We start from the raw sequence: 27,363 nt of genomic DNA, 5'->3' as shown, positions 1-27,363 counted from the left end.
AAGTTTAAATGCTGGTTCTGATCTCAGGGAAATGACTTAACCTGTCTGGGACTCAGATTCCTCATCTCTCCCTATCTATTGGATCCTTCCCTGCAGCCTCCAAACATGCCTAGGACTCCATCTTTAAAAAAAAAAAACCTTCACATGGATATTAATTCTTTTTTTTTAATTAATAAAGTATTTTATTTTTTTCTGTTACATGTAAAGATAGTTCTCAACCTTTGTCTATACAAGCTTTACAATTTCAGATTTTTCTCCCTCCCTCCCCTCCCTCCCCCCTCCCCTAGACAGCAGGTAATCTGATATAGGTTAGATAGATAGATAGATAGATAGATAGATAGATAGATAGATAGATAGATAGATAGATAGATAGATAGATAGATATAGATATAGATATAGATATAGATAGATAGATATAGATAGATATAGATAGATAGATACACATAACATTAATCCTATTTCTGCATTAGTCATGTTATAAGAGAAAAAACATCAGAGCAATGATGGAAAACCATGGATATTCATTCTTGTTTTTGTTTTGTTTTTTTTGGCGGGGCAACGGGGTTTAAGTGACTTGCCCAGGGTCACACAGCTAGTAAGTGTCAAGTGTCTGAGGTCAGATTTGAACTCAGGTCTTCCTGAATCCAGGGCCAGTGTTTTATCCACTGCACCACCTAGCTGCCCCCGGATATTCATTCTTAACCAACAAAGGACAGAGGTAATTATAAAAGATAAACTAGATATTTTTAAGAGGGAAATGAAATTAAAAAGCTTTTGCACATACAAAACTTATTAATTTAGGGTAAAAAGAGGAGCAGTCAGCACAGGAAGAAAAACCCTTTGTATCAACTATTTCTGGTAGTGGTTTGTTATAGAAGATATATAGACGTATAATAAATATACATAAGACCAAAAGCCATTCCTCAATAGAGATGGCATAGAAAGATATGAATAAATTATTCTCAAAAGAAAAACTGAGAGGCAGCTAGGTGGTTCAGTGGATAAAGCACCAGCCCTGGATTCAGGAGGACCAGAGTTCAAATCCAGCTGACACTTGACACTTACTAGCTGTGTGACCCTACACAAGTCACTCAACCCTCATTGCCCTGCCAAAAAAAAAAAAAAGAAAGAAAAAGAAAAAGAAAAACTGAAAGCCATTAACAACTATATGAAAGAATGCTATAAATAATTAATAAGAGAAGTGCAAAGTCAAATCAACTCTGAAGTTTGACCTCCCCTGCAGCAAACTGATTAAGATGACGAAAGAGGGAATAGTTAAGTGTTAGAGGCAATATGACACACTAATGAACTGCTGTTGGAACTATGAATTGGCTAAAAAAAAAAAAATCCACACACATACAACACACACACAAATATTTTGGAAAGCAATTTTGTTGTGTTGTTATTTAGTCATTTCAGTCATGTCTAATTCTTCATGACCCCATTTGGGGTTTTCTTGAAAAGAAACTGAACTGGTTTGCCATTTCCTTATCCAGTTCATTTTACAGATGAGGAAACCCGAGACAAACAGGGATAAGTGACTCTCCCAGGATCATATAGCTATTACATGTCTGATTCTAGATTTAAACTCAGGTTTGCCCGATTCTAGGCATGGAGATGGGAGATGGAGTGTTATGTATGAGGAATATCAAGAAGGTCAACATAACTAGACTATAGAGAAAGGAAAGCAGAATAATGTGTAAAGAAAAGATTAGAAAGCTAGGATGGAGCCAGGTTGTGAAGAGCTTTAAATGCCAAAGGAGTTTATATTTAATCCTAGAGGTACTTTGTTGTTGTTCAGTTGTTTCAGTCATGTCTGACTCTTCATGACCGCATTTGGGGTTTTCTTGGCAGATTCTGGAGTGGCTTGTCATTTCCTTCTCCAGCTCATTTTACAGATGAGGAACTGAGATAAACAGGGTTAACTGACTTGCCCAGGGTCACACAGCTAGTAAGTGTCTGAAGCCAGATTTGACCTTAGTAAAATGAGTCTTTCTGACTTCAGGCCCCTCACTCTGTGTACAATGTCACCACTTTGCTGCCCTAGAGGTAGTAGGAAGGCATTAAACTTTTTTTTTTGAGAAGGCAGATGACATAATCACACCTACACTTTAGTAGCTTTTTTTTTTAATTAAGAGAGAAATGAAAAAATTTATAGATATAAATAAAACTAAAAGCTGGTTCTTTGAAAAGACTGATAAAATTGATAAACCTTTAGCTAAACTGATTAAAAGGAAGAGAACAGGAAAATTAAATCAACAAAATAGTAAACAATCAAAGTGAAATCACAATAAAACCAGAATAAAAAAGATTAACAGAACCTATGTGCACAGTTATATGCCAAAAAAATCTTGGAACACAAAAGAAATAAAGGAATACCTTTAAAATATAAAATACCTAAACAGAAGACCAAATAAGAGATCTTAAATAATCTGATCTCAGAAAAAGAAATAGAAATAGCTGTAAAGTAAATACCCCACCACCAAAAAACCTCCTGGTCCTGATGGATTCATAAGAAAATTCAATTTTAAAGAATTAGGAAAAAAAAGAATAATTAGTAATAATATTACACAAATTTTTGCAAAAATTAAGAAAGTACTCTACCAGATTTCTTTTTTGAAACAAATGTAGTTCTATTATCTAAACCAGGGAAAGTTAACACAGAATACAAACCAACTATCTTTAATGAATATTGATTCAAAATTTTTAAATGAAAGTTTGTCAAGAAGACTACAATGATTCATCCAAGAAATCATTCATCATCACCAAGGTGAATTTCTATCAGGGAGGAAAGGATGGTTCAAAATGTGGGGGGAGGGACAGCTAGGTGGTGCAGTGGATAGAGCACCGGCCCTGAATTCAGGAGGACCTGAGTTCAAATCCGACCTCAGACACTTGACACTTACTAGCTGTGTGACCCTGGGCAAGTCACTTAACCCCGATTGCCTCACCAAAAAAAAAAAAAAAAAAGCAAAATGTGGGAGGAAATCAACCGTATATTAAAACAAAAGCATTCCAAACCACATGGTTATCTCAATAGATGCAGAAAAAGCCTTTGACAAAGTACAACACCCATTTATGCTATTTAGCAAAGGCATTTATACTATTAAGCACAGTGAATATAGTGCCTGACCTGGAATCAGGAGGACCTGAGTTCAAATCTGGCCTTAGACACTTACTAGCTATATGACCCTGGGCAAGTAAGTCACTTAACCCCATGTGCCTCAGTTTTCTGGACAAGGAAATGGAAAACCACATCAGTATCTCTGCCAAGAAAACCCTGAATGGGGTCATGAAGAGGTGGATACAACAGAAACAACTGAACAACAAAATGGGCATATAAAAAGACCTAAAGGGACTTTTTAATATTATAAAAAGTATCTAAAACCAAAAGTAAGCATCATATGCAATAGGGATATATGAGATGCTTTCTAATAAATACAGAAGTAAAGCAAGGATGCCCACTTTTCCCACTATTGTATGATAGAGTTCTGAAAATGCTATAGAAACATATAACATTCATTCATTTCCCACCAGGCTTCACTCCTCTGGACTTCTCCAACATGGCCCAGAAACCATCCTGGAAGATAACTTCAGCCCAGGAACTCATACCTTGAAGTACTGTCTATCTGTCTGTCTGTCTGTCCATCCATCTGTCTATGTCTAAGTTTATATTCAGATGAGTATTTTATAAATACACATAGATATTTTACAACTTAAATAACAAATTTAGGAATAGCATTCATCACCCACTCCAATTCATCTCTAAACAGATACAATATAAAAAGCAAGATCCATGACACAATGCAATGTAATCCATTTCTTAGAACTTTAGTTCCCCTCTTATGCTCATAGATGTATCACATAAGCATATTTCTGTAAATACAAGCCTTGAAGTTCAATAATAATGCCAAATTAGCCATATCAAAAGGTCAGACTGTATTCACGCTACTCCATCAAGTCCAGAACCAATCTCAGACTCCCAACTCCTCACTCCAAAGTACGACTGTCCTAGACTCTCTCTTTCAAACTTATTGCACAATTTGTCATTTTCATATCATAATCTGAGCCCCTCCATTTCCACATGAGACCTTGAGCACACCCCAACAGAAGTTATCACAATTTGGTTGTAAACACTTATCCTTCAATTTCCAATATACTTGATGACTAGACACAGTTTAAATTATTCAATGTGATGCAACTAATTTTCAATATTAGCATCAGCAATTAGAAAAATAAATCTCCTGAAAAGATCATATGACATTCTAAAATTATATATTAAAGATCTGGAGATTTTCTGCTGTTTTGGGAATATCTATTTTACTTTTATCTCCCATTAGTGTGGATAATTGAGAGTTATCCTTACACATTATAAGTAACTATTTTAACTACAGAATTTTTAAAAATATAAAGTTATTTATACTAATAACTCCTTCATTAAATAATCATCTTACTGCCTGGGGAACTATCAAAAAAGCTTAGAGTAATGACATGCCCAAAGTGATGATAATTAAACAAATTGGTTTAAACCAAACATAATGGATCTGTTCATAGAAACAAACTGTTTCTAGCCTCCCTAATAGTATTTCTTGTTGCAGAGTCTTGATTTATTCATCTCACAAAAGAGTTACAGGAATCAACTCAGAACATTTTATTAAGCAAGATACAAGTTGTTTTTTTCATTTTCCAAAAGTATCTAGAAATACATGTATGACAAAATTACTGCTATTAGAAAATTCCTTTAGAATTGTAATTGTTATTAAACTGTTTTCAAGAATCATGATTTTGTCTTTTAAAAAGGAATTATCATTCCCTTCAAATACGTTCAAGGGTTTTTTTTTTCAATTTTACTAAACTCACAAAGGACCAAAATGATTCAGCAATCTAACCCACTAAAATATTCAGTGCAGTAACTATTTTTAGAGTCCCCATGGAGAAGTCAGGAGAGAGATAAAGAGGTGGGGATAGCAGCATGCATCATGAAAGTTAGAGACTATATCACAAGTTACCTTCCTTTCTGTTTATTCTACCTGACCAAAGTAATCTAAAATATCCCTTTGTAGGAGAGGAGTAGTTTTTTTTCCTTTTTCTTTCTATTTTTGGGGGAGTCATGGAAGTATGGTAGGAACTAATTGTTTAACCAAGCATAAGGCTAACTAAACAATCAAATCATTTTAAGTAAAATCATACAAAGAAAACTGATTTATAGATTCCATAATAACTATTTGCTATAAATATTTCTTCATGTGCTTATTATAATATAGATCTCAGCCTTTCTATATGAGGAACTTGTGTCATTCTTTCCACAAATTCTACTAATTTTATAATTTCACTTGAATGAAAATGAAAAGATCACCTACAGAGTTCCGATGTCAGTATAAGGTAACCAATCATGTTTGCACATATTACTCTTTCTTCTTCCTCTTCTTGTCATTTCCACAACAACTAATATCCAATGAATTGAACCCCAACCAAACTTTGTGGCCTTCTTTCCAAGCCCTCCTTTTCAACAAAACTATTTTACTCATTGTTCTCTGATGAGGTTTGTTTTACTGCATCCATGCTTTTGCTCACCCTATTCCTTCCAGTCTGAAGATTCTATCTCCCTCCTATCCACTTATCATTATAATAATAAATAAAAATAAGTATACTATGTGGGTAGTACAATACAGATGCTGAAAGTATAGAAATATATATATTGTTTATGACCTTAACAGGCTTACAATCCATTTAAGGAAACAATATATACATAAAAAGATAAGTAATCAGTCAAAGTAGCATGCACTAAAAGTCAAGAAAATGGCACAAAACATATATGTTACAGGAATTCCTATCTCCCAGGACTATTGAAGGAAGGTATTTAAGTACAACATAAATGAGTTATTATTAGGGGAATGATGATAACTTTTATTTAGATGTATTTAAGTTTGAGGAGCTATCAGAATATTCAAACAAACATGTCTAACGGGTAATTAGAAATTAAGGACTCTGGTTCAGGGAAGAAATCAGTGTTATAAATGTAGATTTGGGAACAGCTAGTTGGTGAAGTGGATTAAGAACCAGCCCTGGATTCAGGAGAACCTGAGTTCAAATCCACCTCAGACATTTGACACTTACTAGCTATGTGACCCTGGGCAAGTCACTTAACCCTCATTGCCCCACTCCCCCCCCAAAAAAAGTAGATTTGAAAATCAACTGGAGTAGAGGTGATAAATGAAGTAAGGAAAGTGAGAGCTTCAAGTGACATACAGTAGCAAAAAAACAAGGACAAACACTTAGAATAAACTCCCATACTCCTTGTCCACACAAAATCCAATTTGTTCTCCCTTTCTCAAGTGTATCCCCTTTCTAATGCATCCTCCACACAGCTCCTAAAGTGATTTTCCTAAGGTACAGATCTGACCCATATAACCAGCCTCCTCAATAAACTCCAGTGGTTCCCTGTCTTCAGCATTATTTATCCTGCCCAGGCCTCCGGCCCAAGCACATTACCTTAGACAGGGAAACAAGAAGGAAGATAGGCTAAATGTACTAAGGCCTGATTTGGGCAAATCTAAACCTCAGTCAAGAACAGATTCTTTTAACTTGACCTATTTATTCTCAGGAAGGTGTATGAGTGTGTATGGGGTGGGGGTGGGGGAGTTGATTGGAGAGAGTGTGATGACTTAGGAGACCTGCATAGCTGCACTGTATATTTTTGTTGAATATTTGTTTATATAGCTTTGCTTAGTGTTTGTTTATATTTCGTAAAATAATTCTTTTCTTTTTCTTTAAAAAAAAATTATGCCACTGATCCAATCCCTTCAGATAAAATTTTGCATTATGAGGCCAGTCTGTACCTGACACTCCTTGATACCTCTAGGATAAAATATAAACTCTTCTATATAAAATCTTTTTATACTCTAGCCCCTTCCTCCCTCTCCAATCTTCTTACACATTACTATGTTCCAACCAAACTGGCCTATACAATGTTCCTCACCGTGCTCCATTTGCCACCTGCCTGTCCCCCTGGGGGCAGCTAGGTGGCACAGTGGGTAGAGCACTGCCCCTGAAGTTACATTCAAATCTGACTTCAGCCAATTACTAGCTATATAACCCTGGGCAAATCACTTAACCCCAATTGCCTTAAACATCGGGGCCATCTCCAGTCATCCTGATATATACATATATATGTATACACACACATACATATGTATATACACACATATATGTATATATGTCTATATACACACATATATACGTGTGTGTGTGTGTGTGTGTGTGTATCTTGCCCCTGGACCCAGATGGCTCTGGAGAAGAGAGTGATGTTGGTGACTCTGCACAGCCCTGCCTCACTTAAATCCAGTTTACTGCAAGTTATGATATCACCCAGATGTCATGGCCCTCTTTGAGAGAAAAAGAACAAATAACAACAACAGCCTGTCCCTCATTCCTAGGATACAACTTTTATTTCATCTCTTTCTCTTGTAATTCCTGGTTTCATTCAAGACTCAGCTCATTCACCACCTTTCTAATCCCCTACCTGTCACCAATCTGATGGTGCCATAGCTTCCAAAATTACCTTGTATTTTTGTTTTGTTTTTGTCGGGGCAATGGGGGTTAAGTGACTTTCCCAGGGTCACACAGCTAGTAAGTGTCAAGTATCTGAGGCTGTATTTGAACTCAGGTCCTCCTGAATCCAGGGGTGGTGCTTTATCCACTGTGCCACCTAGCTGCCCCGCCTTGTATTTTTTGTAACTATTCTGTATATATGTTATGAGTGTGATATATCATTTGTTATAATATAGGTTTTTAAGGACAAGAAACTGTTTCATTTTTGTTTCTGAATTCCAGTGCTTAGCACAGAATAGGATATCGAGCAGTGTATCAGTCAATTAATGTTTGTTGAGTGGCTGACTGATTGACTGACAGATGGAAGGAAGGAGTGGAATCAGGGAAAGACATAGAGAAGATAAAGCCTGAGTAGTCATTAAGAGGACCAGGTGAGGGCAGTGTCAAAGAAATGCAATGACTAGAGAATTTCAAAAAACAGGTGCCTCACAGTATAGAGTGGAAGATCATTATTGGTGATTTTCAGACTACTAACCTAAAAAGACCTGTCTCCTTAGCAAAAAAGTGGAGTGCTACAAAAGAGTTAAGGAACAAGTGGAACTGATGAGAAAACAGAGATAATATAGATTACTCCCTTAAGAAGTTTAGTGGCAAACAAAAAGAAAGAGGAAAGCTCCCCTTAATCTTAATCCTGCCTATCCAAACCCTACACATCCTTCAAGACTCAGCTGAATTCCCCACCTAGTTATCTCTCCATGCGAATGACTGTAAAATGCTCATTATATCTGCCTTGCATTTGGCAGTTGACTGTGTAGTGCTTTGTGGTATTTCTTATACTAAAGCATTATATATCATATAACCTGAGGCTCAAACCCATTGCAAAAGATTCTCCTCACTTGTGGAGAATTATGTTCCAGACCTACATGAGGAGCAGAGTTATCAAAAGCTTGGGATCAGAAAGATACTAGTTTTCTGGCTTCGAGCTTCAAGAAGGGATACACATACTTCAAGGTTCACTTCCTAGAGGGAGAGAAAGAGTCTAGAAAGAAGCCAACTTGTAGAGAAACCAGTATCTTGATAATGCTGCTGTTCCCAGCTTTCCACTCTAGAAACTTGAGGGATTTTCCCCTTGGCTAAGATCATGGATTCTATGTTTTGTGGTTGAGCTGAGATATCTTGTTCCTAGCGTGAGAGCTCATTCACTCTGTATATTGTCTGGTATACACTCATCTACAGATAACTTCTCTGATTTCTGTTTTCTCCTGGCTTGGATAAGTGGATTTATCATCTGTGTGATAGTCTCTGTATAACTAACATTTGATAGGAAGAGAGTCAAGCCTTTGCAGATAGCTTAAGACACTCCTCCTTCAAGAGACAATGACCAGGGGCAGCTAGGTGGCGCAGTGGATAGAGCACCGGCCCTGGACTCAGGAGGACCTGAGTTCAAATTCGACCTCACACACATAACACTTACTAGCTGTGTGACCCTGGGCAAGTCACTTAACCCCAACTGCCTCACCAAAAAAAAAGGGGGAGAGAGAGAGAGAGAGAGAGAGAGAGAGAGAGAGAGAGAGAGAGAGAGAATGACCAGAAGCAGGGCAGGGATGGTTTCTTTGCATATCCAGATGTCAATGCTTCTTTGTATCCTCAGGAGTTAGCACAGTACCTGACACCTAATAGATGCTTAATAAATGTTTACTGGTGACTAAAAAAAGTATTTCCTCTAAACTAGCAATATTTATGGTAGTAGAGATTTAATTCTAACCCAATGTTCCCTCTCTGAGAATTGTGGCCTGTCTCCCTTGGAGAAAGATGGAAAATGTAGATGTTAGAGATATTTTGTTTATGCCTCTCTGGTAGCTACATTCAGACAAACATATGTAGATATATAACCTACATGGGAAACATCTGTGCCTTGCATCTCATATTGTTATTAAACTTTACATGTTCCTATCTGACCATCTTTGTGGGCAAAGACTATAGGCCTAAGCTTCTTTGTATCACTAAGACATCTAGTTTGTTGATACAAAAAAAAATTATACTATATTAGGCACTAGAAATACCAAGAAGCATATGTCATAACTCTTGCAATAAGGACTTGGTTTATATCATTTAAGAGATTCAATCTGATTTTGTGGAAAGAACACTAAACCAAGGGTTAAAAGACCTGGGCCAGTCTTCAGTCTGATCACTGACTATGATATGTAGACATCTCACTTCTGTCTGTCCCATTGTTTCCATATATTTAAAAATAAAGAAGATACGGGGGGGGGGGAGGGGCAGCTAGGTGGCGCAGTGGATAAAGTACAGGCCCTGGATTCAGGAGGACCTGAGTTCAAATCTGGCCTCGGACACTTGACACTTACTAGCTGTGTGACCCTGGGCAAGTCACTTAATTCTCATTGCCCTGCAAAAAACAAAAAACAACAAAAAAAAATCCAAAAAGCAAAAAATAAAGAAGATATAGGGTAGCTAGGTGGTGCAGTGGATAAAGCACTGGCCCTGGATTCAGGAGGACCTGAGTTCAAAACCGGCCTTAGACACTTGACACCTACTAGCTGTGTGACCCTGGGCAAGTCACTTAACCCTCATTGCCCCACTCCACCCCCCAAAAAAATTAAAGGAGCTAGACTAATCTCTAAAGTCTCTTGCTTTAAAATTCAATGACCATATAACATCAACTATCAACAATAAAAAGGCCTAAGAGATATCAGCTAAATTTTAAAATATTTAGTTCTAAACTAATGCTATGTTTTATTTCAAAAATATTAAAAGAAAGGTCTTTCAAAGAAAATAGCAATGATTAGGAATAATATTCAGAGGACCTGATTCTATAAATAAAACAAGTGATTGGATATGTCACACTTCACAAGCATGAACCAAATGCATGCAAATGCTAGAACCAAATAAATCCTCATGATTCCCCAACCTTGAAAAGCCAGCTTGACTGCATGTCAGGTCTGGTATGGGTCAAGATTGGATGCAAGAGTTTCCCTAAAGATTGAATCCCACACCATGTCAATCTCCAACTGGAGAGACTCAAAGAAGAACAATCTTGAAGGTCTGGAAGTCTAATTCTAATCTGAGATTCTAAAAGAAATTAATGAATCTGGACATGTTCTGGAACTGCCCCAGTCTCTTGGAGTGAAAATGACCTGTATCAGATTTTTTAGAACTGAAGGTAAGTCACCATCTGTTCCAGTATTTTCCCTTTCACATCCTAAGGAGGCTGTTCATGGCACCAGTTATGGTTTAATACTTTATTAACTGGGATTCTTGTTAATAGATCATTTAAAGTAACCAAATTACATTCAAGAAACACCATGGGCAATCTTTGTAAAAGTACAATGATAGCTCAATGTGTTTAAGGAATCCTCTGGCAACAAAGCTCCTTTATAACAAAACCAATCATGTTAATATCTATCTTTCTGTCTGTCTGTCTATGGATATAGATGTATGTATATGTATATACACAAACATATACTTATGTTTGTGTTGTGTGCATATTTATATGTACATATATACATACACACAATATAGTCAGTATTTATAATATATAGTATATCTTTTATATATATGTATACATACATACATACATACATACATACATACATACATACATACAATATATATGGGGGCAGTTGGGTGGCGCAGTGGATAGAGCACCGGCCCTGGAGTCAGGAGTACCTGAGTTCAAATCCCCCCTCACACACTTAACACTTACTAGCTGTGTGACCCTGGGCAAATCACTTAACCCCAATTGCCTCACTAAAAAAAAAAAAAATATATATATATATATATACACATACATACAATATATACAACATATATGTGTGTATAAGTAAATATATGTGTGCATATACAAAATAATGTGCTTTTGCATCATAAGCCTTAAAGTGATGTTCCTGCTAAAAACTCCATGAGTGTCCAGGACAAAAAAGTTTCAGTGTATAACTTCTATTTGACCACCAATAACTGTCAACAAAAAAAGTCAGAGCCTCAGCAAACCTGTAAAGCCAGGAAAGTTTGTTTTCTTTGTCCATGTCCTACATTTCTATATCTTTTTAGCTTTTTGGTAATTCTCTGGTCCCTACTCCTACCATTTTCAGGTACCCAGTGATCTCTAACACTGCTTTTTCCCAAATAAAAAACAGGAAAGGATCTAATATTTATACTTGCTAAGTCACTGACTGATTGTATTATTAGATGTTATCCTAATTTTCTATTTATCTTCTTTGAAAAATACAATTGCATCAAGTTACTAGAGATAGGGACTAGACCTTGGATTTCATTGGTATAGGAAGCTTCCATAGAAAATCATCTTCCTTTGGTACAGGTGAGTATCTTCTCTGAAATCTACAATCTTGAATTGCCTAGATAGCTCTAAGAGATAAAGAGACTTGTCTAGGGTCACAGAGATAGTACATGTAAGAGGCAGGACATGAAGTAGGTCTTCCTGGCTCTAAGGCTAGCTGTCTATCTATACTAAATAATGCAAATCATAATATTTTTAAATCAATAAATTATACACATAAACTAATTTAGAAAAGTCTAAAAGACCTTACAATCTTGCTTTACATAAAATAATCAAAAATTATTTTCTTTTTTAAAGTTTTAATTTTTTTTCTCCCTCTTATTCCTTATCCCAAAATTGGCAGCAGGAAAAGAAAATAAGGTACTTACCACAGAAGTGATTTGATTGTGTCGTAGATTAAGTTCAGTCAGGGAACTCAGGCCATTAAGATCATCAACATCATTTAAAAAGTTTCTTGCGAGATTTAAAACTCTTAGGTCACACAAATGACTGACATTTTCAATTTTTGAAATCTGTTTTTAAGAATAACATAATAGAAGCAATTAGCAACATTTAAAAATATTTTTCTTAAATCTATCTAGGGTATAAAATCTTTAAAATAAAAAATTACAACTTAATGTTAATTCCTCTTAATCTCTCTCTCTACGTGTGTGTGTGTATAATATATTGATATTATATATCATTCATTCATTACCAACTCTGAAACCTTAAATACCTTTAGAAAAAGGTAGAGTAAAATGCTTTCTTTATTTGTTTTCATTCATGTACTATGTTATTCCTATATTATGGCTACAAGGACACAAGACTTTTTAGGGACTATATTTTTTAGAAAATTTGTATCTTATATCTTGTGTTTTTGGCCTTGGCAAATAATGTAAGTCAATCTCATCAATTAATCAAGTATTTATTTATATTTGTTATGTACCCAGAACTGTGAAATAAATAAGAAAAATGCCCTCTAAGAAATTTACAATCTAAGCTGGAACAAGAACAAAATTAAACAACTATAATTTAAGTACCTACTACATATAAGATACTATGTTAGACCACAGGTTCTAAGACTTTTTCTTTGTCATGGACCCCTCTACTGGTCTGGTAAAACCTATGAGGCCATCTCTGGTCTTGCCACTGAATCCAGATGGCTTTGAAAGTGAGTGAGGCAGGTGACTTTGAATAGCCTTCCCTCAGTGAAATCCAATTCAATGTGAGTCATGACATCACCTCCTGATATCATAGTCCTCTTCAAAAAGGAAGGACAAACAACAACCAACAACAACAACTAAAACCTATGGACATCCTCCTCAGAATAATGTTCTTTAAATACATAAAATAAGGAACCTAGGAAGACAAAGAAAAACAATTATAAAAATATTTCTAAAAACAAGTTCATGGATCCCAGGTTAAGAACCCTTGTTCTAGATTCAAGGCATAAAAAGACAAAAATGAAAAATAGTTCCTGCTCTTTAGAAGCAAAAATCTGGGGAGAAAGCAATATCATTCAACAACAAACATTTATTAAGTACTCACTATGCACAAAGCAAAAAGGAAAAAACAAAAAACAATTCCTAACCTAAAGAAGCTTCACGTTCAACTGGAAGATATGACACAGGAGGGAAAAAAAAATAAATAGAAGATCATCTGAGAAAGGTGAGAACACTAGCAACTAGGAAATTGAAGACAGACTTCCTATAGGGGAAGACCCCTGAGCTGAACCTTGAAGGATGCTCCTATATACAATAAGGAGCCACTGAAGACAATATACATGTATTACACAAATTACAAAATTATGAAACAAGAGAATATGCTATAAAATTAAACACAAAATTGTGTGATATAGACTATGCATACTTTAGTATCATATTTCAAGGATGGAAGAGATCAAGAGATGTATTGGAGTAGCCTGAGAAATTTTCTAACTATAAAATATGAATATTTCTAACTATAAAAATATTAATATTGTGCAATATGTAAATACAATGATGCTTTTAATTTTATAATAAGGAAATACGTACATATACCCTAGCAGTATATTCTCAGATGTTATTCAATATCCAAAATTTAGTTTCCGTGTAGCTTCATAGTTAGAACTCTAAAGCAGGAAAGAACCTTGAACAACATTATTCATGACGAATTGCCCTATTATTCTCTATTAGTCTTGCAATACTTTTAATGTACTTTATTTTATTTTGGGGGGTGGGGCAATGAGGGTTAAGTGACTTGGCCAAGTCACACAGCTAGTAAGTGTCAAGTGTCTGAGCTCAGATTTGAACTCAGGTCCTCCTGAATCCAGGGCCAGTGCTTTATCCACTGTGCCATCTAGCTGCCCCTTAATGTACTTTATAAAGTTAATAAAGAAAAAAAACACTGATTTGGTCCTATAAAATAGCCGCAAATTTGGAAAACTAACTAAACATCACATATCACTTAGTAATTACTTGTTATCTGTACTGTTTTCAACGTTACATAGATGAAGTTAAAAGTTAAATAGATGAAGCTTATGTTAGATTTAGAATCCATTTAGCATGTTTTCATTTGGAGAAAATCCTACTCTCAAACTAGAATATTAGGTCTTCTACTCCAAAAAGATACATAAACATAATTATGCAAATACAATTAATGTTTTAAAAAAATATTTACTAAGCTATTTTTAAGTGAAAGCTTTTCAGAAAAAGAAATTAAGTGCAGTAGAGTTTGTAAAAATCTTCTCCCTTATTGTAGGTAAGATGTACCATTCATATCAGGAGTATTTGGTTAGACCCACCCATCCTTTTGGAGAGCAGGGAGAAAATGGGTCAAAAGTAATTTGCATGACAGCCCATTTGCCCCAGATGATGCAGGTGGTTAGATAAGCAAATAAAAAGCAAGTCTTTCTGAATCCACAAAAGAATCTTGAGTGAGATGCCCATGCAGTGGGAAGAATCCTGTCTGTATACTAGGGGAAGGAGAAGCCAAATGGGACAGACTCATCATGTTCTTTCTCCCTCCTCCCCCCATCATTGCCTTGTGGCAAAGGGGCTTGCCTGGCTCAATGAAACTATGAGCTATACTGTGCAGGGTTACCCAAGAAGGACAGATCTTGGTGGAAAGTATAAAAGGTGATCCACTGGAGAAAAAAATGGCAAACTATTCTAGTATTTTGCCCATGGACAGTTGGTTGTTGTCCTTCAATCTCAAAGAAAGCCAAATGACAAATGTTATAGTCAAGTTACAGTGTGTCTGACTGTGGCTGATCAAACCAATATAAGCTTGGAATGTTCTACCACAGGTTGGGCACAAATAAGTAATATGAACATTTGGGGTGGAGATCACTAAATTTGTGCATCTCACATTTCTTTTGAGCTACTGCAATTCTGCTTTCCTCAGAGAACAGCATCTCCTTTGATGTGGGCATGCCATGCTGGGTAGAGTTTTTCAAGCTTCTTCCATGTCACACAATCAGTTCCAAAGTTCTTCAGAGAAATCTTAATAGTTCTTTGTATCACTTTTTCTGACCACTATGTTAGCACCTTCCTTGTATGAGCTATCCATAAAATAGTCTTTTAGGCAACTGTACATTTGGCATTTGAACAATGTGGCCAATGCATCAAAACTGCTCTTTCTACAGTAAAGTTTGAATGCTTGGTAGTTTTTTTTTATATTTAGAATTTTTATTTTCCAAAATTACATGTAAAAATAAATTTTGACATCAATTTTTTAAAACTTTGTGTTCCAAATTATCTTCCTCCTTCCCTCCCCACCCCCAAGAACTAAGAAAATTAAATATAAGTTATACATGAGTAGTCATGCAAAACATTTCCACATTAGCCAGGTTGTGAAAGTAAAAAGACAAAAACAAAACTCCAGATAAAGGAACTAACAAAAATTATGCTTCAATATGTATTCAGATACCATCAGTTCTTTCTCTGTAGATGGATTGCATTTCCCCTAAGTCCTTCAGAGTTGTCTTGGATCATTGGAATGCTTGGTAGTTTAGCTCAAGAAAGAACCTCAGCGTCTGGTACCTTATCCTGCCATGTGATCTTCAGAATCTCCCTAAGACAATTCAAATGGAAGCAATTAAATTTCCTTGCATGGTGCTGTTATACTGTCAAGATTTCACAGATATACCACAACTAGGTCAACAAAATGGCTCTTCATTCTGTTAGTCAGTCCAATATCTCTTCTCTCCTCCACTTTCCTACAGAACCTCCAAAACACTAGCTCTTCCAATGTGTGCGTCAACCTCATTATCAATGGGTACATCCCTGGAAAGTATACTGCCAAGGTAAGTGAACTTATCCATAGTATTCAAAACTTCTCCATTTGTTATCAGTGATGGTTCTATGTTGGGATGATGTGATGCTGGCTGGTGGAGAACCTTTGTTTTCTTAGTGTTAATTATTAGGCCAAAATGAGCGCAAACAGCAGAGAATCAATCAATACTTTGTTGCATCTCAGCTTCAGAGGCTGCGTTGAGTGCACAATCATCTGCAAACAAAAAGGTTACGCACTAACTCTTTCTCTTATTTGGTCTTGGCTTGTAGCCTTTTCAAGTTAATTTACCATCAGTGCAGTAGCTGACCTTGATGCTGTGCTATTTTCACTGAAGGAGTCTGACAACACTGCTGAAAACAACATGCTAAAAACATGGGGGCAAGCACACAGCTTTGTTTCACTGCACTGAGAGCATTGTCCATTATCCCAAACCAGGGCAAGCAAGCCATCATGAAATTGACATACAGTAGTGATGAACTTCTCTGGACACCCAAATAAGAAGTGACCATTGCTGTTGCTGTTTCTGACTCCATTCCCTCCAAGGACCCCCAGCAATATCCGTTAGCCTGTTCCTCCTCTAGCATAAAAATCACCCAGAATTATAAGCTTGTTCACTTTCAGCACATTGATAATGAGGGTCTCTAGTTCTTCATAATTTTTTTTCTTTGACTTCATCAGGGTTCATCGTGGTGAGAGCACAGGCACTGATGATAGTAGTGCAGTGTTTTCCTGAAAGCGGTGATTGCCTTGTCATGAGCCTGTCATTCACTCCTTTTGGTAGGTATACAAGCTTGTTGAGTAGATTAGTTTTGATTGCAAAACCTACACCAGATTCATGGCTCTCCCCTTCACTGCAGCCACTCCAGATATGCGTTTCCAGCTCTGACTTTAGCAAGCTGGTCTTCATTTGCCAGCCTTGTTTCACTCAGGGCTGCTCTTTGGATGTAATACTTGACAAGTTCCCTTGCAACAAGAGCAGTTCATTTTTCAGGTCTACTGGATTTCATTTTGTCCATAAGTATGTATACAGTCCACGTACTGATGATGCAGAAGCCTTTGTACATTTTTTTGTTTTAACCACAGGATAGAATCCCCACTTGCTGTGGTAAACAGTCCAGGGTTTTGTTTGTTTGTTTGTTTTTTTACATTTGCAAAAATTGTGTAATTTTATTCAATCAGTTTTCATATTCTAGATCCTTGAGGGATACAGCATCACTTGGATCCTGTGTCCAATGGCCTTTATCAGGAAGATTGCTTCTGAACTTGGCCCGAGCCCGAGTAACTTTCCCCCAGATCACTCTTGTTCTGTTGGGTTTCCCACCAGGAGTCACTGTGTTGTTTTTTGCCTTGTATACATAAGCACATCTCTTGCCCAAATAGAATTCAGTTTCCTCCCAAGCATAGACTCCTTCAATTTTCAAGAGCTGTATGTTCCCTCTGGTATCACAGACCTTGCTTGTAGCCAGCAAAAATGGCCTTGGACCACAGTCTTTCAGACATTTCTAGAAGTCCTGTTTCCAGGAGTAGACGTTTTTAGGGCACCTTTTCTAGTGCCTTCCTCATGCCAGGAGGTGAGCAGTCTGGTGAGCCCAGGGAGCTGCTAAATCTCATTGCTACTTCCAGTGAGAAGATGACTGTATGGCCTGGGCTGCCTGTGTGTATGGTTGTGACCACAGTTCCCTATGTATCTGCACCTGCTGCTTCATCCCTTACCTGTCACCACAGGACATTGAATAGGTAAAAATGGTAATATGGTGTGAGCAATATCTTTTAACTCATGCATGAATTGGATTGAAGTGAGGTAGAGTTGCCCAAAGGCATCAGCTTCACTCCCTTCCAAATCTGTCACGGTCCAGTAGCAGGACAGAGAATCAAGACAACTGGTGATGGCTCCAAATGCAGTGGATGACCTTGGGATCTTTGATATCTGACCAAGTACTAAGTGCTCCACAGCTCCTGCTTCAACTGCCTTCATGGCCATTGTAACAAACTGTTCTCATCCGCCCTGGGGAAGTCTTCACATGCATGGGGTAAACACCCCACTAACTCACCAAAGGGTTTTAGATCCTTTGGTTACTCTCAACTTGGCTTAGTCTATCTGCCAAAACAGTTTACTAGGGTGTAGTCACTGCATATACTATAGCTTTTTGGAGCAACAGGTGAGAGTTGGTGGATCAGGTAGACACCAAAGGTGGAAAGCAGTTCTGAAAAGAGCTTGGCAGCCCTCACACCAGAGGACTGTCTTCCCTGAACACACCCTATACTCCCCATCCCCCCATGGAAAGTACTAAAATGGGAATAAAGATTATATCAGAAAAGAGCACTTCAAGTTGGAAAGTGTCCAATATGTTACTAGGAAAGAGCAGAGGACAACTATAAGTAGCTCCAGTACTAACAAAGCAGCTGGGCCAAAGCTGAAAGGAAACTCGGCTGCAAATGGATGTATCTGGTGATGAAAAGTCAGTCATGCTATAAAGATCAATGTTGCATAGGAACTTTGAATGTAAGATCTATGAACCAAGGAATGCTGGATGCGATCACACAGAAGATGAAAAGATTAAATATATGCCTTGGGCGTCAGTGAATTTTCAAATAAATGGGAATTAATTAATTTAATTCAGATGATCACTACTTATACTACGGTGGGCAAAAATCCCTTGGAAGAAATGGAGTAGTCCTCATAGTTAATAAAAGGGTGACACAAGTAGTACTAGGATATAATCTCATAATTGACCTAATGATATCTGTTTGAATCCAAGGCAAACCATTCTACACCACACTAATACAAGTCTATGCTACAACCACTGATGCCAAAGAGGCCAAAGTCGGTCAATTCTTTGAAGGCCTGGAATATCTAGAAATAACACCCCAAAAAAGAAGTTATATGCATCATAGCAGATTGGAATGCTACAGTAGGAAATGAAAAGATAATTGATGGGGCAGCTAGGTGGTGCAGTGGATAGAGCACTGGCCCTGGAGTCAGGAGTACCTGAGTTCAAATCCAGCCTCAGACACTTAACACTTACTAGCTGTGTGACCCTGGGCTTAACCCCAATTGCCTCACTAAAAAAAAACAAAAAAAAAAGATAATTGGAAAAATAGGAAAGTTTGGTATTGGAGTACAAAATGAAGCAGGGCAGATACTAATAGAGTTTTATTGAGAAAACTCACTGGTTATAACACTCTTTTTCAACAACCCAAAAGGCAACTCTACACATGGACATCAGCAGATGGTCAATACAGAAATCAGATTCATCATATACTTTGGAGCCAAAGGTAGAGGACCTCTATTCAGTCAGTTAAAACAAGATCTGGAGCTGACTGTGGCTTGGATCATGAGCTTCTTATTGCAAAATTCAGACAAACTGAAGAATGTAGGGGAAACCATGAGACTTGTATAGGTATGACCTAAATAACATCCCTTATGAATATGAAATAGAGGTGATGAATAGATTTAGGGGATTAGATCTGGTAGACAGAATGCCTGAAGAACTATGGACAGAGGTTTGCAATACTGCACAGAAGGCAGCAACAAAAACATCTCAATGGGGGCAGCTAGGTGGCACAGTGAATAGAGCACCGGCCCTGGATTCAGGAGGACCTGAGTTCAAATCCTGCCTCAGACACTTTACACTTACTAGCTGTGTGACTTTGGGCAAGTCACTTAATCCTCATTGCCCAACCCCTCCCCCCCCCCAAAAAAAACATTTCGATGAAAAAGAAAAGCAAGATGTGAAATGACTGATAAGACTTTGCAAATAGTTGAGGAAAAAAAGAAAGCAAAAAGTAAAGGAGAAAGGGAAATATATATCCAACTGAATTGCAGAATTCCAAAGAACATCAAGAAGAGAGAAAGAGAAAAAGGTTTTTTTTAAAAAGAGCAATGCAAAAAATTAGAAGAAAACAATAGAATGGAAAAAAACAAGAGATATCTTCAAGAAAATTAGAGATATCAAAGAAAAGTTTCATGCAAAAATGGGTATGATAAAAGACAAAAAATGGTAGGGATTTACAGAAGCAGAAGAAATTAAGAAGTGGCAAGAATATATAAAAGAACTATACAAGAAAGGTCTTAACAACAACAATGACCCAACAACCAAGATGGTATGATTAGTGATCTAGAGCCAGACATCCTGGAGAATGAAGTCAAGTGGGTATTAGGAAGAACTGTTAACCGTAAGGATGGTGAAGGTGACAGAATTCCAGCTGAGCTATTTATAATCCTAAAAGATGAAACTGTTAAAAAAAAAAAACCTGCACTCAATATGCCAGTAAATTTGGAAAACAAAACTGTGGCAATGAATTGGAAAAAAACAGTTTACATCCCAATCCTAAAGAAGGACAATGCCAAGAAACGTTCACTTTGCCAAACAATTGTGCTCATTTTACATGCTAGGTTTCAGCAATATGTGAACTAAGAATTACCAGAACGACAGTCTGGTTTTTGAAGAGGCAGCAGAACTAGAAACCAAATTGCCAACATTTGTTACATTATGGAAAAAGCAAAAGAGTTCCAGAAAACATCTACTTTTGCCTTTGCCTCTGTGGATCACAACAAAATGTGGCAAGACCTCAAAGAGATGGGAGTACCAGATCATCTTACTTGACTCCTATGGAACCTGTATGTATGCCAAGAAGCAACAATTAGAACCAAACACAGAACAATCTGTTTTAAAACTGGAAAATAACTGTGACAAGGCAGCATATTGTCAACTTATTTATTTAACTTATATGCAGAGGACATCATGCAAAATGCCAAGCTGGGTAAATCAAAAGCTGGAATTAAGGTTGCCAGGAGGAATATCAACAATCTCACTTAAATCTCACTCAAAGACAATACCACTCTGATGGCAAAAAGTCAAGAGGAATTAAAAAGCTCCTTGATGAGGGCTGAAGGGGAGACTATAACAGCTGGTTCAAAGCTTAACATCAAAAAAATCAAGATCAGGGGCAGCTAGGTGGTATAGTTGATAAAGCACCAGCCCTGGATTCAGGAGGACCTAAGCTGAAATCTAGCCTCAGACACTTGACATTTACTAGCTGTGTGACCCTGGGCAAGTCACTTAATCCTCATTGTCCTGCAAAAAAAAAAAATAATAATAATCAATATCTTAACAACTGGTCCCATTATTTCCTGGCAAATAGAGGGAGAAGAAATGAACTCAGTGTCAAATTTGACATTCTTGAGCTCAAAGATCACTGCACATGGTGCATGAAGCCATAAAATTAAAAGAAAAGCTATGGCAAATCTGGACATCCTGGTAAAGAGCAGAGACATCACCTTATCAACAACGTCCATATGGTCAAAGCTATGGTTTTTCCTGTAGCAATATATGACTTAGAGTTGGACTATAAGGAAAGCTGGGCACCACAGAATTGACACTTTTTTTTTTGGCAGGGCAATGAGGGTTAAGTGACTTGCCCAGGGTCACACAGCTAGTACATGTCAAGTGTCTGAGGCTGGATTTGAACTCAGGTCCTCCTGAATCCAGGGCTGGTGCTTTATCCACTGTGCCACCTAGCTGCCCCTTAGAATTAATACTTTCAAACTGTGGCACTGGGGAAGATTTTTAAGAACCCCTTGGTGAGCAAGGAGATCAAATCAGCCAATACTTAAAGAATTTAATTCAGGCTATTCACTGGAAGGTCATATACTGAAGCTAAAGCTAAAATACTTTGGCCATATAATGAGAAGATAAGACTCACTGGGAAAAAACTTGATGTTAGGAAAGATTGAAGGCAAAAGGAAAAGGGTAGAGGATAGATGCATAGATAGTCTGATGGAAACAACAAACATAAACTTGGACAGACTTTGATTGGTAGTAGAGGATAGAAGAGTGCTATGGTCCATGGAGTCACAAAGAGTCAGACACCTGAACACCACCACCACCATGAACTGATCTATAATAGAAAACAAAGTTCTATCATGAAATCTATGAAAGAGATATTCCTATAGTCACCAGGAGAGTACCTAGTATAAAGGGTGAGTTATGGGACACAGGTATGAAACAAAAGAAGGTCAAAATATCCTAGAGTCATTAATGAGCTATAACATTACCAGCCAAAGACCTAGTACACAGTCTAGCTGCTGGAAGGGGATAATAGTTATCTCCTAAACAAGCAGCAAAGCCAAGCAAGGCACAACAACTACATCAAGAAGCACTCGGGATGTATCTGGTAGGAGCTAACAGCAATAGCAGCAGAGCAATGGGTCACCCATCCGGAGACAGGCATGACCAGAGCCTCAAAAGGAGGCTGCCAGGGAAGGACCAATGCAGGGGCAGAGTACGAATAAGGAGGAGCAAACAATGATGCAATTCTCACTTGTTGGAGTCATATCCAAGGTAGGAATATAAATCATTAAGGGGATTATGTGGCTTCCTGGCAGGTCGAGGGGTATACCAGGATGAGGTAGAGGAGGTGAAGGCACTTCTTGAAACTCTATGAACTAGATATAAATGCTTTGTGAACTGCTTTTAACTAAAACTCCAGGGTTCTGATACCTTTGCCTTGTAATCCTTTCATTCCCTTCCTCTAGGGTAGAGAAGTTCTGGTACTTGGTTCAACTCAGGATTACAGAAGCATTCTTGAAGAAATCTTTACCATACTTGGCTTCTTTATACTCCAGGTATCAACATCCCATAATTAGCTACTTTGTTGTTGTTGTTATTGTTCAGTAGCGTCCAACTCTTCATGACCCCATTTGGGGTTTTCTTGAGAAAGATACTGGAGTGGTTTGCCACTTTATTCTCCAGCTGATTTAACAGATAAGGAAACTGAGACAAATAGGGTTAAGTGACTTGCCCAGGGTCACAAAACCTGATGTCAGATTTGAACTCAGGAAGATGAGTCTGACTCCATTTTCTTCTTCTTTCTTCCTCCTCCTCCTCCTCCTCCTTCTTTTTTTGGGCAGGGCAATGAGGGTTAAGTGACTTGCCCAGGGTCACACAGCTAATAAGTGTCAAGTGTCTGAGGCCGGATTTGAACTCAGGTCCTCCTGAATTCAGGACCAGTGCTTTATCGACTGTGCCACCTAGCTGCCCCTCCAGTTTCTTCTTGACTCCACTCTAGGTGCTTAGCTTTATCTAGCTTTATCAAAATTTACAGTTGTTTTTTCCTCCTAATAGCTGGAGCTTTACAACAAAGGCCTTGTCTAACTAATCTTTTAGAAGTCTCATTACCTAGAATAACCCTTTTGTTCATCAAAGATTTCACCACACAATTCAACCATGAAACCAAAACAAAAATTTAGCTGACAACAATAATGGCTGACAACAATCTCTGTAAAATACTTATAAGTGATTTCTTTTATCAAGAATTTTTATTTCATCCCTTTGAATAGGTCTTAGAATAGTCTTGAGAACCTTGTTAGTAGGTTATAGGGAAACAGATATTCTCATATGCTGAGAGTGGAAATATAGACTCTAGGTACAAGCACTCTGGAGAATAATATGGCAATATTCAAAAGTTACAAAACTGATCAAATTTTTTACCTTACTGTGCAACTATTAGAACTTTATAAAAAATAAAAAGGAAAAATAAGACTTATCTATACAAAAATATTCATAACTGTCCTATTCATAATACCAAAAAACTGAGGGGAAAATCCACATATCCAACAAGTGGAGACCAGCTAAATAAATGATGGTATAATCATATATCAATCAATCAATAAACACTTAAGGTCCTACTAAGTGCCAGGCACTGTGATAAGGACTATGGATATATAGACAAGAGCGAAATGTCCCTGTGCTCAAGGATCTTGCATTCTAACAGGAGAGACAAGTATGATATATCTATATTTATATCTATATCTATATCTATCTGTAAGTATCTACAGCATAAATACAAAATGAATACAATGAAGTTTTGGGAAGGGAGCACTAATAACTGAAGTGGGTATCAGAAAAGTCTTCATTAGAAGGCTGTGCTTAAACTAAGTTTTTTCGTTAATTTTTTCAATTTTTTTCAATTAATCAGCATTTTTTCTCTCTTCCACCCCGCTCCCTATCCCTACTGAAAAGCAAAATTCTTATAATAAATCTATATAATCAAGCACAACAAATTCCTACATTGCTCACATCTAAAAATGTATGTCTCATTTACACCTCTCTATTAAGAGACAACAAATTTATCATCAGTTTTCTGGAAATGTGATTGGTTGATCATTGTGATGAGCAGAGTTCTTAAATCTTTCAGTTGTTTTTCTTTATTGTTCTTGTATAAATTTTTCTGCTGCCCCTGCTCACTTTACTCTGCATCAGCTCAGACAAGGTTTCCTTGGTTTTTCTAAAACAATCCCTTTGTCATTTCTTTAATGGCACAATAGAATTCCGTTTAATTTATGTACTATAATTTTTTCACCTATTCTGCAACTGTTCACCCTCTTGGTTTCCCAGTTCTTCACCACTACAAAAAACTGCTATAAGTATTTTATACACATGTGTCCTTTTCTTCCTTCTTTGATCTCTTTAGGGTACAGGCCTAGTAGTAATTTTGCTACACGAAAAGTTAAGCATAATTTAGTGACTTTGGGGGCATAGTTCTAAATTGCTATCCAAAAGGGTTGGACCAATTAACAGCTCCACCAACAGTCCATGAGTGTAGCTGCTTTCCTGCAGCCCCTCTAACTCCTGTAATTCTCCTTTTTTGTTATCGTAGCTGAAAAGTCCATTCTAGACTAATCAAATTAATTATTCTTTAATTGTTAAGAACACAATGTACACAAAACCCACAAAAATAGCCAACGAATGTCCTGTTTCTTAAATTATGCAAAGCAAATATTTTAAATATGACAGAAAGATATTCAAACAGAGACAAAGAATATTCACAAACCAAAAACAGCTGTTAACAAAATATTATCCAACTTAAGCAAACCATACCTCCAGATTTTGTTATAAGTATTGAATGGAAAAACGACATAATGACTTAACGTAGAGTAGCTAAGAGACCCTGGGCAACTCACTTAACCCCGTTTGCCTCAGTCTCCTCATTTGTAAAATGATTTGGAGGAAATGGAAAATCACTTCAGTATCTCTGCCAAGAAAACCCCAAATGGGGTCACAAAAAGTTAGACACAATTGAAATGACTGAACAACATAAATACTCCAAGAGATTAGGTGGAAGAAAAAAAGGAGAGAAAAAAATGGAAACTTTAAATAAGGAAGAATTTATAGTTTGTTTTTGTTTTCATTTTTGAGGTAACCAAGTTAAGTCTTTTTAATGAGTAGAAACTCTAACAAAATCGAAACTAATCTCAAAATTGAGATTATGGGACCTGAATGTCCTATAAGCATCTCAAACTCAACACATATAATAGAAAACATAGCCACACTTCAAATCTTCAAGGTTTGCAACCTTAGAAGCCTATTCAAATCTTTATGCTCTCACATTTTCCATATCCTGTCAGTTTCCAGGTGTTGTTAATTCTACCTCTCTGCTTACATGGACTGCACTTTAGATCATGACTTCATTATGTGGACTTCTGCAATAGTTCTTCCCATCTCTCCCTTCTCTAATCAATCCTCACATATTTGTCAGTAGAACATGCCTAGGGCCCATGTCTGACTATGTCACCTGCTCAAATTTTTCAGTGGCTCCTTTTTGCCTCCAAATTAAAATAGGGACTCCTTTGCTTTTCATTTAAAGCCCTTAAGGGTCTGGATTCAGCCTACCTTTCCAAACTTCTTTTTCACTAATCCTCTTTACCCACTTTACAAAGTAACCTAACTTCTGTGCCTCAAACATTCTGTACCCTACCCCATTGTTTTTGTTCAAGCTTTTCCAGAATGCCATGAATATACTCCCTTCTCATCTATGCCTTTCAGAAGCCTTAGTTTCCTCCAACGCTAAGATGAAGTACAAACTCCTACAGAAAATATTTCCTGATCTCTTTGGGTAGTACCCTCCCTCTCCTTGAATTATCTGGAATTTTCTCAGCTGTATAAATGATATATCCCATTTATAGCAACTTCTTTTAGGGAAAGGATTTAAGTTTGCCATGCACATAGTAGCTTTGTTGAATTAAACTCAAGATCATGGGATCATAGACTTGTATCTGGAAGGGTTTTTTGAGACTATCTGATCAAATACTCTCATTTTACAGATGAGGAAACTGAAGAGGTTAAGTGACTTGCCCAAGGTCATATAGGGAGTAAAGAGGTAAACTGGGATTGAAACATGGGTCCTCTGAGCCCAAGGCTTTTTTCCATTATACCACACTGCCTCAAAATTGGGAGGGGAAGATAAACCAATCAGAGATACGTACAAATATTTTGGTGATACAAAACAAATATAACTAAAGAAGAAAAAGAAAAATTAAAAACACAAAAATAGATCTTAAGGAAAGTGTGCCTCTGGCATGTTGCAAGGTTAAGTTGGACATACAAGTTAAGGTCCAACAGCCAATAACATGTATGATCTGTACTTTAAGAAAGAGAAGGTACAAGAGATGACAAGAAGAGCCAAGAACCAGGGCTATATAAAAGGAGTTGAAGGGATGTGGAGACTCTTAAACCTAGGCTTTGATGGGTCCAGAGAAGATAAATATAAGAAGAAATAATGATTAAATGTAGTTTATGATGTGTTGGCTTCTCATCTGTTCAGGTCTAGAAAATAAAATTATAGAAAACAAAAGAATACCATGGTTGGCAAGCCTGCACCTCTCTTCCATTTGTTGCTCTGACCTAATAGAAGCATAAGGAGATGAGGGACATCTAGGCAACCACAGCCCTAGAATCTGGCAGGAATATTTAAGAATCCTCTAAGACTAGAATCTATAATAAGGCAAAAGACCTTTTAAATTAAATAGTTCCTACAGGGGAACAGAAATAAATTGGGTAAGTGGATAAAGTTGAGTGAAATTGTAGCTCAGTGTTGATGATAAAATTGATAAAATGGAAGGCCAGGATATTTGAGGGGACATCAAGCATATATTGAAATTCCCAAGGAGGAGAACATAGTTTGGGACTGAGAACTGTGAGTTTTGTACTGAATTCCTTAAGAAAGTAGAGAAAATGACCTGGTGGCCTGTAAATGACAACTAGCCTCTGGATCAGATAACAGAGAGATGGAGTGAACTACAAAGAAAGAGAAGTTGCTGAATGACGATATCAAAGAAGTAGTTCAAAAGTGATATGTTCATTCCTCTTCCTGGTCCAATGGGTTTAGGGCATGAAAAATGGCTCACCCAGGACTAGAAAGAATGGGCAGAGACGCTTTATCTTCTAAAGGAAACCAGATTC

At 37.1% G+C, this 27,363-nt stretch overlaps 1 protein-coding gene and 1 pseudogene across 4 annotated transcripts in view; both read right to left on the bottom strand.

Annotated features, from left to right (window-relative positions):
• The window catches only part of LRRC49 (leucine rich repeat containing 49), a 188,393-nt gene that overhangs the window by 131,079 nt on the left and 29,951 nt on the right, over positions 1-27,363 (bottom strand). For all 4 annotated transcript variants that reach the window (XM_043985807.1, XM_043985810.1, XM_043985808.1 and 1 more), the window contains one exon: positions 12,235-12,378. In XM_043985807.1, coding sequence (XP_043841742.1) covers positions 12,235-12,378 — 144 coding nt within the window. The remainder of the gene's footprint in view (positions 1-12,234; positions 12,379-27,363) is intronic.
• Positions 17,310-17,620, bottom strand: LOC122741926 (annotated as a pseudogene).

Source organism: Dromiciops gliroides, chromosome 2, assembly GCF_019393635.1.
Source record: "Dromiciops gliroides isolate mDroGli1 chromosome 2, mDroGli1.pri, whole genome shotgun sequence".
NCBI lineage: Eukaryota > Metazoa > Chordata > Mammalia > Microbiotheria > Microbiotheriidae > Dromiciops > Dromiciops gliroides.
This window is presented reverse-complemented; position numbering and strand designations above follow the sequence as displayed.